The sequence below is a fragment of the Accipiter gentilis genome, chromosome 25 (genome assembly GCF_929443795.1).
Source record: "Accipiter gentilis chromosome 25, bAccGen1.1, whole genome shotgun sequence".
Taxonomy (NCBI): domain Eukaryota; kingdom Metazoa; phylum Chordata; class Aves; order Accipitriformes; family Accipitridae; genus Astur; species Astur gentilis.
Window position 1 is genome coordinate 6,120,866 of NC_064904.1, and position 15,716 is coordinate 6,136,581.

A 15,716-nucleotide genomic window follows, 5' to 3' on the forward strand; every position below is an offset into this window, starting at 1 on the left:
CAGGCTGTAGACTTCAGAACTTGGAATTAACTGCAGTTTTCATTTAGGATCAGACATACACACATACTCTGTTTTTATAAACTAAAGACTTTTTGTAGCCTTCTCTGTATTGGCACAGTATATATCCACAAAGTTTACATGGCTGGTGTTTGTTAAACATTTAAAGTTCAAGCATGGGGAAAGCCATACAGTATTTCTGTGTATCCCAAATTTTTTCAGGTAATTTCAGTACAGAGTTTTGTTACTAAACTTTTCAGGTGGAGAGAAGGTGTGTTTTAGCTGTTTCCTCAGTTTCCAATTGGATGTGTCAAAGAGTTTTAAACACTGTATGCTGCTGCCTGTTTACTTCTGGGGCTGTTTTTTTTTTCAGGATTTTTCAGTTATTAGAATTTTACTGGTCTTTTTAAAACATATTAATTAAAAAAGGCACGAATCCTTCAGGCCTTGGTTCATTGTTGCTGGTGAAGTGAGGGGGAATATTTATGCATTCCTGACCTCACTTCTTCTTTCTTAATTGCTTCAGAGGGAACCATAATATAACTTCCTATTACGTTATTCCACTTTTACAAGGAGAAATCATTCAGTGTGATGATAGTTATGCAGCTCCTTTTATGTTTCAGGCCTGTTGTCCCATTTATAGTTCCAGTAAGCTGAAGAACCGCTGAAGCTTTGTAAAAACAAAAGGGAGTTGAGTACTTTTGAACCTTTCACATAGGTTCTTGGAGAAGAATCATCATGAAAGAATTGTGCAGTTAGACTCAAATGTTTTTTTGACCATTAGTAAGGGCCAGTTTTCATGCAACAACTAACACTATTATCCTTGAAACTGTTTGGAAGGGCTGTCCCAGTTCTGAAACACCACATGGAACGTAGGATTATAGCATATATGATGGTCATTTGGCTGCATGCATCTAAGTATGTCATCCAAGGGGAGCATAAAACATTCACAATGGCTCATTAAGTGCTCATTTACTTCACAGGTTGATGCAGGCAATTCAGATAACTAGGTAATTTAGTGACTTGGGTAGTTTAATGTATCTCATGTTCTGTTTTGTTTATCCTTATTGATTAGTTTATTTGAGAACATATGTCTTGTAATTCATTTAAGTAGGCTTAATATTGCCATCATAATGGGTTGATTATCATTTCAAAGTCTTACTCAAGCTTTTTCAGCCTATTATACTTCCATATGTTTTAGAAGGGCTTCTGATATAACTGATCTTTGAATTAAATACCCAAATGGGCTGTTTCTTCAACTGCACAATACTGGATTACAGAGTTTCCTGCCTGAAACTTGAGATATGTAGGCATTTTTATAGGATATGCTGAAACCAGCCATCAACACTTGAAAATTTCTTTGCTTTATTCTTCCCATGTTGACAGTATCAGTTATCATAAAATAAAAACAGTTTTAATGGCTTATTTTTCTTTTTAATGATAGAATCTTAAACTTTTTGAATCTTTAGGATCAACTGCCAGATCAGCAGCCTTCTGAATGAAAACTGAAAACATGTTGGAGATAAGGCTTTTAAAAGATGCTAAGCTGTCACTTAAACTAGCTTTGCATCAGTGGTACCTTTCTTATTTCCATGTTGGTGGTTCTGATAATCACTCTGTGAGTGGGATCAAAATCAAAGTCTATGTACATTTATTAGTTCTGAGCTCTAAAGAGCAGAGGTAGGAATCTCCTTTAAAAAGGGATTTTAAGCCGTAGATCCCTGTGCCTCTATAAAAATTCTTACGGTGCACACATTGAATCCTTCTAAAACTGCTGGGAATGCCAGATGGTGAATGGATGACTGAAAAGATGTGAAAAACGCATCCAGGGAGAAAGCGGATGGAAAATGTTTATTGATTCTAAATACTGAGAGTTAAGCACAATTTTCACATGCAGATCCTGCTGCCAAAGGACTTTCAACACTGGAAATGCCAAGAGAGTCATCATCTGCACCGACCCTGGAAGCAGGTGTCCCAGAGACAAGTAGTCACTCTTCCATATCAAGTAAGTTTACCTCTGGTTTGAGAATTAAATCTAAGTTGCTGTATTTGTGTACCAGATACATATCATCTATGGTAAATGCTTTCCCCTGAGTTTCATTGATTCTTGGAAGTACAGCTGTGTTGGATATCATTAGATCTGTTAAATCTGTGATGGTCAGCAAGATTTTAGTAGTTAGTGGCTGCAAGATTTTCTGTTGTGACATGGCAAATTTGACAAATGTGGTTTTCTTGAATTAGAGTAGGTAGCAGCTAAAAGCAGTATTTCACTAAAGCTGAATGTTTATTTTCCAGTGAGAGAAAGCATTGTCAACTGTCAGTGCACAGAAGCAGAGGATGATTGCTCCACAGGGCTGTTACTATGGTCTTCAGTACATTTCTTGCTGTACCTTAGGAAAAAAAATCTCTTGCAACTTTTGTAAAATACCTTGAAATGCCACTTCCTCAGCTACTTGCTGAAATGTGGTAATTATTTATCTGAGACTCCCATACCCATTTCAATGGAAAGTGAACTGGGTTGGTTTAAGTAGACATTAACACATGGCTTAACAGAGCAGATGCAGATAATATTGCCAGGTGGAGGCATCTTAGAACACTAACAAAATCCAGAATGGCTGTCCATCTAGGTAATGTTAAGTAACACATCCGAAGGTTGATGGGGCAGGACTCTGACTAGTAGAAAAGGGAGGGGAAATGATGACCTGCTTTGATACCAGTGAGCTGCTAGATCAGCTTAACCATCTTGCTGAACTGCAATTTCAGATTGCTGTAGAAAAGTTAAATTTTAATTTCTGAAATTCAGCATCTGCTGATTTGATTGGAAGGGTTGTCTGCCCTATTAAAGGAAGATGTTATTTTAGACATGCTAGATGAGTACTCCCAATTAGAGGTTTCCTCTCCAGTTTTCATAGACTTAATAGAATCATTTAGGTTGATCATTGAGTCCAACCATCAACCATGCCCACTAAACCATGTTCTGAACATGGTTTTACCACAAGTGTCTTGTGTTGTGTGCATCTCATAGTCAGAGTACGTTTGTTGGCCACCTAATGATAAAGATGTCAGTTACTAAAGCAGCTAAAGAGATGCCAGTTAGGATCAATCTCTTTCTGGTTTAATCGAGTGTTATATGTTCCTGTAAATTCCAATATATGAAATAGGGAATAGTATCTATATAATATTGAGCCTACATTCCTTTGCAAATATACCTTTCCTCTTTCTGTGTGCCTCAGTTTCCAACTGCAAAAAGGGACATGCCTGCTTCTATTGTGTCTCTTGTCCATTTAGACTGAAATATTTTTGACCTTCTACTATCTGTCTTTGCAGTGCTTTGCATAATCAGCCCTGATCAGGACTGTGAGCACAAGGCACTTCTGTAACGCAAATAGATAACATTACTTGTACAGCCAGTGCTTGGCCACAGAAAGCATACATCATTAACTGTGACAGGAAGATTTTGCCTTTGGACTTCTCTTCTTGAGTACAGAATTACACAGCAGTGGGCAGATGATTGACCGGATCACTAGCTAACATATGAAAGGCTCACCAGCTACTATATGAAGATTACCGATCTTCTCACGATTGTTAGGTTTCTTGTAGAAAACCTGATGAAAAGTTTCCTCCCTATGCCACTAGTCAGTCATAGGCATGAAAGTCACGTGCTGGTCCACAGCAATCAGTCTGGCTCCAAGACTGTTCAAAGGCTGGAAGCCTTCTGGGTTTTTTGGTTTTTTAGATTTTTTTCTTAACTTATCAATATTTGAAATCATGGCTGTCCTTGAGAAATCAGGTAAATAACCCCGGAAATCCAAACCTGCTCAACAATAGCCTGCTTATGTGAAATATACATGGAATTTTTAGAATTTCAATTGCAAAAGCTGTTAAGAAAATTCAAAGAGATAAATTTCTATATTTTGACAGTCATCTGCACTCCAAGCAGTCTTGTCAGTTCTATGTTAATTGCTGTTCTTTCATCAGGAAATTCTATGCTTGATAAAGTGATAAAGCATCTATTTAAAATCCTTGTCCTGGAAATGATGGAAATTCTATTTTTCTCCTAATTTGCTGTGAAAGGCAGCTGCAATATAACTTTTAAAAGTGAAACATAGAATGGTCTCTTGGTCTGGTTCAGTTCCAGAAGTTCAGATACACAAGGACTGCTTGGCAGCAATTCTGGAGAAGTTTGTACTTGGACCAAAAATATAGTTTAAATGCACTCTGATACATTGAAAAGATATAATGAGGGAAAACTTAAAATAGTTCACCTAACAAAATAATTTCAGTGTGCAGATTCCCACTGAAGTTACTATTGTGCTTATTATTATTCAGGGCCTGTATTTGTTTTGTTAGGGAGTACTCTGCTTTCTCTGAATTTGAAACTCTTGGATAGAAACTGAGTAGAACAAGTTTAGGAGAAGGCACTCAACCCCTCTGAGTTTTCTGAAAGCTGTAGTTTATCCCTTGTCTGTACTTCTTCATCACAGTTAATAGTGTGAAATGCTGGGCTTATTTTCAGAGCCTAGCTGGGTACTGTTTGGAATTTTAGAACAGAACTACCTGATGTTATGTTAATACTCTTTTTGATGATGTTGAATGTAGTTGCAGATGAAAATAATCATTAGGAGAAGATTTTGTTTTGTTGCCCTTGCTTTAAGGCCCTGTTGAGGAAAGCACTTAAACATATACTTAAGGCAACATTTTAAAAGCTTTCCTGCATGGAGATGGAGCAGTCTCACATGGGTTGTTCAAGCAGGGCCTTAAAACTCTCTCTTCATACTGTGAACAATGATTTTGGTTTCAGTGGTGGAAATACATTGCTCAGACTCAACTGTCAAAGCGAATGTATTATGTTCATTCAATTTGAATTTTCTTATGAATGGAGAAAAAAGTAAGAAGGTCAGGAGTTGTATATGATCTATTTCTTCCTCCATTTAAGCACTGAGAAAATACATGATCACAAAAGTCTTAAATTTTAAATCCACTATTTTTTTTTAATGTATGTGTGAGCATTATTCAGTGAGACACGTCTCTTAAAGCAAACGGTAATATCCATTTAAAGAAGTATTGTAAGTAGTCAGATGAGGAAAAATCAAATGCTTGTTGCTTGATAGCTCCACGTAAGAAAAATGACAGTGAAGTTACAAAAGGGACACGTCTTTAAAGGTATGCTGGCTTTGCACTTCAGAAGAATGTGCAGGTGTTATGCCTGAGTGGCGGGTATTTAGGAGACCTGTTTAGATTGTCACCCATGAAGTGTGCTGGTGGTACACAGTCAGTGAATTTATTTTCCTATGGTGAGCATGGACAGAGCAGGCCTCCCTACTTTGCTGGGAGGAGACCAAGTTTCCTTGCTTGGTACATTGTATGTGAGTGAGACTGAAGTATAATCTATCACCTGTCAGCGTGGGAATTTTGGGGTAGTATCTTACACTTCGCAGATACCAAGTGTTCTGAAGAGTTTTCATGATATTTGGAGACAAAAAGGCACTGACAGTTGACACAGTGGATGAGATCCTGAATCCAAGTCACTGATGACTGATGTCATTTGGGCCAGAAGTGTACCCTGTGTAGTTGTGTGAAAAGTGCATATTGACTCGAGCAAGATCCTTAGAGCAAGCAGTCATTGTCCTTTCAGTATTTATCTCAAGCTGGCTTGTAAGATCAGGAAATAAGTTGTTTTACATGTTGTCTGAGCCCCTGAAATCCTTTTGCATTTCTGACTTGCAGCTCAGTTCAGACAAATGAAAAGAGGCTCTTTGGGAGCTCTGACAATGAATCAGCTAATGAAGAGGCAGCTGGAACACCAGTCTAGTGCTCCCCACAATATCAGCACTTGGGATACTGGTGAGCTGCATTTATTGTTCCTTATTCTGTTTCCTAAACCAATTACTTTCTGTATCAATCCATTAAAAAAGTGAGTATTTCTGTTCTACCACTGCAGATATGTAATCAATCTCAAGTCTAAAGTGAAACTTTGTAGTGAGTACCAGATTCTCACCTGGTATGAATTGGAATAGTTACATATTTGGGAGGTAGTCCCTCTGGTACAGTGGTGTTCCTACAATTTCGCATATTAGTTGGATTATTTCCTGGCTTCATTGAATGAAATGGAAGTATCACTGTTGATTTCATTAGGTATAGGATTTCATCCCTGGTGCATGGAATCATTTATTTGCATACATGTATGTTTACAATGGTGTAGCTACACCAAGGCCTTATACCAGCCAGTTTGATTTCTCTTTAAAGGAGTTTCTGCCAGCTCATGCTGAACACCTGAAGTTTCTGTTCGCTCACTGACCTGTTTTTTCTCCCTTTAAGATGAACGCAAAGCAGTGAAAACTGAATTATGCACATGATTTACTCATTTCTCAAGTGTTTTGGTTTTTTTATTCTATAAAAGATTTTCTGTTATGACCAAATTCATAGCAGATGTCACTACACAATGAATTCATTCCAGTTTATCATAAATGGTAGATGTTTTGATGTTAGTGACATTATGGAATTGTACATCTTGGGAATTTATCAGCAGATCCAGACACATCCACAGAAACGAGTGCTTAAAATGTTATATGGAAATTAGCATGCAGAATTAGTGTCTCACCACCAGTTCTGGAAAGCTGAGTTAAAATTTTTGCTTAATTCAGTCTTCAATGTTATGTTCCATCAAACTAAATCTTGTAGCTGAAGGATGGCTAAAGGTATGGTATGTAGTTCAGGATTATCCTTTCTACTCCATTCTGCTGAGTAGCATGCTCAGCACAAGATCCTTAAATCACAAGGGTCAGAATTTGTCAATGATAACAATGGGTTTTTTGTCCTATCAGCAGGTAAGTTTATTTATTGAAGAGACTTAACTGGTATCACTGAGTTTCTCAGGCAAGGGTTTAGAGGTGAAAAAGTTACTGGTTTCATTCTGCAAGAAGTAGTTAGCCTATATTCAAGAAGAAGAAGTCAATACTCAAAACCACTTAGGAACTCTGTCTTGTTAATCTTGTTCCAAGTCCACTAGCTTTCTTCAGAATATCTATGACTTTTCCTTCCAACATTCATTCCAGCTAAAGTCCTCCAGATTTGGAGATACAAAGTAAAATGTTCTTTTCTGGAAAGCTTTGCATCTCTCAGTCTCTTTTTCAACCACTGGCTTCAAAGTAAAATTATTATTTGGGCAGAAAACAGTTGGGTTTTTTTTTCAGGACAAATGCTCAGTGTGCATAACTTATCCCACATAAGTATATGATGTGTGCTTGCTTCATGCATGTTTGGGGTTTTTTTTTGTTTACACTGGTAGTTAGGATGTGTCTCTTTCATTTCTTATTTCAAACCCCTCTTTTCCTAAGCTTGCTATCTGTAAAATAAAATCATTTTCTGTCTAGCTCCTGTCAGAACAAACTATAGCTGACTTCTAGTCTCTTGGTATTTCTAAATGCTGTCTTTCTCTTTTAGTGACTCATATATTCCATATCTTGTTGAATCCTTATGGCTAGCACTTGCTTTCTTGTTTAATGACACTTACTTACTAAAATGCCTTCTTTGGTATTAGGTTATCTGTGCCCTTTTTCCTTTGTGGACTTCTTTCATCTTTCACCCTCCCTCCCTGCTTTTTTCTATGCTTAAAAATTTAACTGTTTTCTTTGCTTTTCCAATAGCTGTTGTATTGTCTTTCTCTTCTTTTAACTGTGTAAGACTCATGGTGTTGTTGACAGATGCTGGATTCATGGTTCTGGAGACTGAAGTTCTGTATTTATTCACAGAGCAGATGCAGCATGGAAAGCGGCTGTGCAATGTCCCTGTTTGCCTAAACCCTGACTTGGAGGGACCACCACTAAGAATCAGAGGTTGGTTCAGCATTCATTTGACCTGATCTTTCTGCTAAGACTGCCAGGAAGGTTTTTTGGTTAGTAGCAAATGGTGCTGAATTTTATGTTCCATTCAGCTGTATTAAAGCCCTCAACTGTCCTGCAGAATGTAGGTTATTGAAAAATTATTAGACAAGACGTTTCATTCAAGATAGGGACAACTGATAAGAAGTACTGGCTTTCAGCTAGTACTTGTTTTGGCTGTCAACCTGGAAATAAGTGACTCTGTATGCAGAGTGTGGTTGAATCTAATTTCTTTATGAACTCTCCCTCCTCACAGCCGAAATATATCCAGACTTTCTTACAGCCTTGCAGTGGGGCAGTGGCCTAACTTCTTTGCCTAAATCATGTTTTTTTCCTACGATTCAGTGCACGAGAGAGGATGTTTTTGTTTTGAGTAGTTAAGTCTTATTCCAACATTGTAACCTGCATTATGACAGCTTTTAGCATTTGTGTGCTGCAATGGGACTTACATCAAGAGAACATGACAGTGAAACTTCCAAAGTCATAGCAGAGGGATCTTTATTGATTTGTGAGGTGGGGTTGAAACCTGGCTAGAAATATGTGAAAATCTACTCCTATTCCTTGCATTCTGGATGGTGTCCTACATTACTGAAGAGTATTCTGGACTTCCTGGAGTGTCTGCTCATATCCAACAAAATTATGGGGGACAATTATGAAGTACTAAACTCTATGCAAAAGAAGTGTTTCCTTTCATACTTAGTAAAATGATTGTTTAAAACCTGTCTTATTCTTGGGAAACAAGCCCTCATCAATCCACATATTTTGAGTTCAGAAATTGTGGGAACTTCTTAGATTATTTTGCCTGAGAGCTGATATTAAATTTGCATTTCCTGCAGTAACTGGGATTATCTCATCAGAAAGTCCATCTGAACCTAGCTTAGGTGGAGAAGCTTCCTCCTTTTCCACAGTTAAATATTACTAGAACAGGCTAATGTTAACATTAAATCTGAATCTGCAGATTGAAGCAGCCAGCAAGAAAATCAATAATGGATTACTTAATCTGTGGTTGAATTGGCACCAAAAGGGCATTGGTACTTTTCTAAATATTGGTTCACAAAATGAGCTTTTCATAGATTGGTCTTTAGAATGAGATGCCTTTGGGGACAGTTTATATACATAATGATGGTGTCTACCAGCTGAGCTCCCTGGATGCATTATTGGAGCTGAACTGTATGGGAACAAGAGTAATACTGTCTCTATCATGTCAGCTACATGTGGCAACCAAAAGAGATTATTTTTTTTTTTTTAAGAACTGAATCTCTCTTTCTGTCTTAGTGACCTAGAGAACAAAGCTGCTAACAATATTTAAATTATCATCACAAGGCATCTCAGATGAATGAAATAGCTCGTATGTCACAGTTGCTGTGATCCAAGTTTCTGATGGCTTGTGAATGAGTCTGATTATTCTTCTTAAGGTTTTCTTAGCAACCAGACTAGCTGGAGAGTTGCCTCTTCTGTATGTTTTTTTTCTGCAATTGCTGTTGTCTGCTTAATGAAAACAAAGGGACCAAGGGAGGAAAACCACCACACTGGAGAGATGTTAGACTGTCAGACTACTCTATATTGCTGTAATTCTGGAAAGCAGAACTCAGAGAAGTCAAGAGTTTGAATCTTCCATTGTACATAACTTTTCCTATTAAAACAAGCGTCTATCAGAAATTCGGTGCACAAAAAGTGCCAAAGGCAAAGGGAACCCCATATGTTGGCATGATTGCAGTGGCTATGCCCCCAGCTGAACAACTCAGCTTTGAAGAATAAAGATGCTTGTGAAGACTTTCAGTGGAAAGCATTTCTAATCATCAGCCCTCCAATGTTCTCAGTCTTTCTCAACTCCTTATGAATTATTTCTTCTAGCTGTCCTTTCCTGATTTCTCTCCTATGCCTCTGTTAGGGATGGTATGAATAGATTGATGACCTAGTCTTGAGACATATGAACTTATTTCTTTCTTCATGTCACTGAGAACTGTGAGAATGTAATTTCCCAGAAGTATCGGGGAAGACTGCAAATCTTCTGGTGTCCAGTCTCATAGCAACTGTAGAATCATCCTCTCTTCCTAAAACATTAGTAGATACAATTACATGCATCTTCCTGGAATTTTTGTTCTTTATCTTTTTTCCAAGGATTTTTTTTTAAGTTTTTGTGTTTTTTTAATTGATAGTTCTAGGCAATTAGAATAATCTGGCAGAAGCAAAGGATGTGATATATATCCCTTTGTAGACACACTTTGTTTCTTATTTCTATGCACAGTAAAACCATTATGGCTCTTCTTTAGAAGTCTACTCTTCAAGCAGTATGGATTTCTGTTTAGTGATTTTCTTTCCTTTTCTTTTTTAAATTTTTTTTCGCCAATTGCCTTAAAGGTGCCACAAAATCTAGCTTGCTATCAGCACCCAGCATAGTCAGTATGTTTGTACCTGCACCAGAAGAATTTGCTGATGACCAGCCCATTGTGATGACTGACAAGTAAGTTCTTTTTCTATTCCTTTCAAAGAACTAGTTGAACTTCAAATAGGTCAAATAAAGTGTAGATAAACTTTATGGAAATATCAAGTCCATTCTATCATTTATCTCTATGCTAAGTTTTTAATTAATTTTTTTACCCCAAGGTAAACATTTTCTAAACACTGCCAGCAAGATGTGCTTTTAGTTCAGTAGGACCTATGTGAGTTTGCAGAGGTGAAATGGTGACTCAGACTATTGCATGTGCACGGAGGGCAGTGGAAGCACTTCCCATCCTATTTTAAATCAAGGGTTCCTTGTGATCCGTCAGAAACCACTTTCACCGTGGGGAAAAAAAAAGCTCTTTTTTAAAATTCCTTTGGGTTTCTGTTGAAATAGGTAACTGCTGATGTGTAATCATGTGTAATCAGCATAGCATTTTTAATGCTGATACTCACTGATCCCGAAAGTTTTTGCAAACCTCAATTTGTTGGTTAAAATGCCTCTAAAGGAAGGGTTAAACATAAGTGTACTCATTTAATGGAGAGGTAAAGCAGTCAGCAGGCAGCCATGCATTAATTTTGTCAAAAATTGGGAGGAGAAACTGGAAGTTCTTGCTTGTGCTTCTGTGCTCAGTCCAGTAGACAGACATGCCAGGATGATCACTGGAGAAAGACAGGGCCATTGTGCAGGCTGTGACGAAGTGGACCTTATTGTGTGACAAAGTGAAGCATCCCAAAAGTTAGGCTTATCTTTGGCACTTCCTTTGGCCATTTCACCAAAGCTCTAGCACCACCTATTAACATACAGAGCTTGACTTTCATGACTTTGTTGGCATATTTTCTTTCTGTTCAGTAACAAAGGCAAGAAAATTGCCTGTACAATTCCATTAAGTTCCAATATCACAATCTGTTGAAGTCATTAGCAACTGATTGATCAAATTAAGCAAATGTTCCTACTGGGCTGAGATAAGCCAGTTTCCCCACATTGGTTTGCCTTTTTCATAAGTTGTGAAAGCCTGTCTCATCTGTCCTAAATCTGACATCCCCTTTATAATTAGACATTACGCAGCCTTTTCAGAACTTCATCAGTTGTCTTTGAGCATTTCAGGAAGGATAAGTGACTCAGCAGCAAATCTGCCCTGGGAAAGGAGACTTCTCTGAAATCTAAGGTTCTCTGCCCCTGAGAGGTCCTTTCATTTCTTCCTTAATAGCTATAACTGCTGTGGGAACCAATCAGGTCATTGTTTCCTAATTGTATAATTTGTTATTCATAATTAATGACTGACAGGAAGGACAATGTGAAATTGTTCCATCTCTTTAAGATCATCTGTGAGTGTCATTGTTTGTGTCTGCGCTGCTAAATAGAAGAGTGCCAGGGACCTGAGCCCTCGCCTGAGCCCAAGTTGCACGAACTGGCATGTGTTCACATTGCTGAGGGCTAGTCTTCATTGCTGCAGATTACTCTTGGAGAGTGCAAACTGAAGCAGTCCAATACGGTGAAGGAATTAGCTAACAATTACCAATGAAGGACCCAAACCAAGGCCTGCCCTGTGGCTCTCTTTCATTTATCAGTGAAGAAACAGCCAGTGCAGCAAGTGAGAAGCTTTATTAATGTTTGAAAGCCATGGACTGTTATTAATTGTAGAAAGATCACAATTACACTATCTTTCTAAATAAATTTTGAATAGAATCTACTAAATAATAGTACTTTAAAAGACAAAATTATACACGTATATATATAGTAATACTTTGTTTTAAATTTGTTAATGTCAGTTTTTTAAACTGTTCTTTGCAGGTGCCATGACTGTGGGGCTGTTCTTGAAGAATATGATGAAGAAACACTAGGCCTGGCCATAGTTGTGCTCTCAACCTTCATTCACCTTAGTCCAGACTTGGCTGCTCCTTTGCTGTTGGACATCATGCAGTCTGTAGGAAGGTAAATTCACTACTTTGCTCTCTCCCATATGACTGAAAGAATTTTCTGCCTGGAATTGTTTTTACATAAACTTCACTATATGAAGTTATATATTTTAGAACTCTTAAGTGAAAAACATCTGGTTCTGTCTGCTTCTTTGTTACTCATAATTTTATGATTTTCTTATGTAACTTCTTCCACTGTCACTTCAATTTTGGGCAGCAACTTTGATGTCCTCCCCTTTTACCATCCAAAGGGAGGTTCCAGTTTGGGAATCTCCCTGGCTTGTCCCACTGTAAGCAGTGATGTAAAGAATTAATTCAGTTTTTCTGCAGTACCCTTATCTTCCTTGAGTGCCCTGTTTATTACGTGAACAGCAATTGATGCAGCAATTGGTGTGCTTCTTGATCCCCTTTTATTTGAAGTAAAATTTACTGTTAGTTTTTATTGCTTCTGCTAGTTGCTCCTTGAACCGTTTTTTGGTCTGCCTTCTTGTGGTTTTTACATTTGACTTATCAGACTTTATGCTCTTTTCTGCTTTCATTTGAGACATGACTTCAGCTTTTTGAAAGAAGCCTTCTTTTTTCTAATAATCTCCCTCACCTTTCCTTTCTTTTTCTCTTTTGATGTCTTTCTTGACAAGTGGGGTACCTTGGCCCTGTGCTTCCAATGTAATGTTCTGAAACAGCTTTTGTGCTTCTTGTAAAGCCTGAATTCTCTTGGCTACCCCTTTTTGCTGCTTTGACAGAATTTTTCACTTTTATGTAGTACCTGCTTTAGAAGTTATCCATGAATATGGTTAGCTTTTCTGAATTTTGTTGCTCCTAGAGGACTGTTGACTCCTAGGTATGATCATTCATTAGCATACTTGAAGCTCTTCAGGCTTTTCAACCATATTTTGTATGCTAATTAAAGAGTTGCGTCTCCTTATGAGGGCTTCCTAACCAGCTGCTGCATGAGATTGTCTCTGGTAAGGTCTTAAACATGTGGTGTTGATTATTTTTCTTTTGTGACTTTTAACTGGTGTGCATGGGAAAATTGAAGTGCACCATTACTATTGTATTACTTGTCATTGCTGCCTTGGCCACTTCCACAACTTCCTGGCTAAGAGCTGGGTGGGATGTGTTGGGGGTGTTTCAGAATAAACTTCTGAGCAGCACTAGAAGTGCAGAAATGATGCACAGCTCTCCTTTTCCGTGTTCTTTTCAGTGACTGAAGTTAAAATTGCTTGTCTGTGACTTCTGCAGGGGCATGGCTCTTCACAGCCCTGCCTCTCCACTACCTCCCAAACACAGCAGCTATTCAAGTCCTCCATTTCCATTAATTGCAAGGCTGCAGTTCCCTGCTGTCACTGCTAATGAACTGTGATCGAGGCAAAGTTTCTAATCTAGACAGATGCTATCAATTCTGTGTGATTCTTGTAAATACAAGCAGTGCTACAACCACAGAGAGTAAATCATTTGGAAGATAAATTACCAAGACATGAGGGCCGAGTAGGCTACCTTTTTCTGTCCTTTAGGAAGAAATGCTGCATCTTTGGAGTGAGACAGCTGATTGTTTTAGAGCAGCAGATGGCATGCAACATGGGGTATTCCTGGTAAATATCCTGTGTTGTTCCTACTGGCTGTCATTTCTGACGAGTCCAGTAAGAGGCTCCTCACAAAGACATTATTTTGAGTACATGCAAAATAAGTAGCATATACAAGCAGAGAGGCATTCAGGTGCCTCAGGTATATAACCTAAGTTGCTGTCTTTCATCAAGCAGTGCCATATCATTACCTCCAAATACCCATCTGACAGCAGAGGTGAGAATGAATTAGACTTCTTGCATTTTTATTCTTAGAAAAAGAGCTACTACTTTCATGCTTAGAAGAGGAAACAAGGAGTTAGGAAATCCAGGGCCTTTCAGAATACCTAAACAATACACAGAAAGATTTTCAAAAGTTATTTGGGTACCTGCAGCTACAGGCAGGCATCTAATGGGATTTTCAGAAGAGAAAAAGTTCTGGGTTCAAGTTACTGACAATTAGAGATTGACATAAGACTCTGGCATGCACTTAACTTTATGCTTTAGTTCCTGAAACAAGATTTTTGACTTATTGATTCTTATTTAATTGATTTCCAGTGAGATTTAGCTTTCCAAGCATCAAAGCCCTGTTTGAAAATGGCATTTAGGCTCTTGTGTTAGTGAGGAGCTTTGAAAAGCTTAACTTCTGTTCTTAACATGTACAAATTTGAACACATTCATTTACTGTCTACTGTCCATTTACTGTTCTGCTTTGTGGTCTGCAAAGATAATGATGGGGGTTCATGGTCTTTGTGCAACAAAATATTTAGAGTAGTAATGATAAATATATACAAGCACAAAATTTCAAAAATTTCAGATGTTCCCAAGCGTTTAGTGTCGTTCATGTCTTATGAAGTTTTGCCAAAGTTAGAAACCAAATGTTTTGTTTATCATAAAAACCATACTTGCATTATTGCATTTGAAAGGAGAGAAAAACTTTGCATAGGACTTTAATTTCTTTTAGAAGAAATGTTTTATGCTGTTGTATTTGTATGCTTTAGTAGATTTTTGAAAATAAGTGTCATGTTCATTGGGCATGTGATTAGTCTTATTGCATTCTGCAGAAATCCTCATGTGCTTTAATGTAAGCAGATGCTACAGTTATTCCAGAATCAAGGTCTGTATTGCTTGAAGGTAGCTTCAGACCTGTTTTACCCAGAGTTAGCTTTGCATACCAGAATTAACATGTTGTATTTTAGTGGGGACTCCTCTTAACAGCACTGGAGTCAGGGACTCTAATGAATTTTTCTGATTTATGCTGGGACAATTGAGGAGAATATAATCTTCAATCCTCTGCACCATCAGGCCTGATATTATTGCACTGTTGAAAGTATGCTGTGTCCCCAGCTTGTCAAGCATCATTAATGAAAATCACCATCCATTTTGGTTTACAATGATGCATTTAATTGAGCTGCCTTAGGGTCCTTTTTGGATTTTGCATGGTGATTAAAGAGGAAACTGTCTTCAGAACAGAGGCCGACAGAGGATTGAGCAACAGCGAAATCCAGCCTAGAAGGATCATGCATCAAAGATAAACATTGAAGGCCAGATCATGAGCAGATGTAAATTAGCATAGCTCTATGAACTTTCTGTTTAGACATATCAGCTTACACCAGCTGAAATACACAGCAGATGACAGTAAAAATTGCATGGTATTTTGTATGTAAGAGATGCTTCCAGTGTACATCTTTATAATTGCTTTTTAGTGACTTTTAGTATAAAGGTGTGTTGCTTTGGTATTATAAGCCCTGATTTTATTTATTTACATGTCCTGGATATTGAAGTGCATGATTTTGCTTTAAGATTGTGTTCAGTATTTTCATCACTGAATGCCTATATTTGTCTTTAAAGTTTACATTTAGGTACTAAAATAAATGACCTGATTTTTGAGAACCCAGTCTTCCTCATCTGACTT

At 37.8% G+C, this 15,716-nt stretch overlaps 1 protein-coding gene across 9 annotated transcripts in view; it reads left to right on the forward strand.

The window, feature by feature from the left end:
* Positions 1–15,716, forward strand: part of UNC79 (unc-79 homolog, NALCN channel complex subunit) — a 115,101-nt gene that overhangs the window by 61,876 nt on the left and 37,509 nt on the right. For 8 of the 9 annotated variants that reach the window (XM_049828745.1, XM_049828747.1, XM_049828749.1 and 5 more), the window contains 5 exons: positions 1,895–2,002; positions 5,725–5,841; positions 7,749–7,832; positions 10,239–10,341; positions 12,115–12,255. In XM_049828745.1, the coding sequence (XP_049684702.1) occupies positions 1,895–2,002; positions 5,725–5,841; positions 7,749–7,832; positions 10,239–10,341; positions 12,115–12,255 (553 nt within the window). The remainder of the gene's footprint in view (positions 1–1,894; positions 2,003–5,724; positions 5,842–7,748; positions 7,833–10,238; positions 10,342–12,114; positions 12,256–15,716) is intronic. The other variant, XM_049828748.1, reaches the window with a different exon arrangement.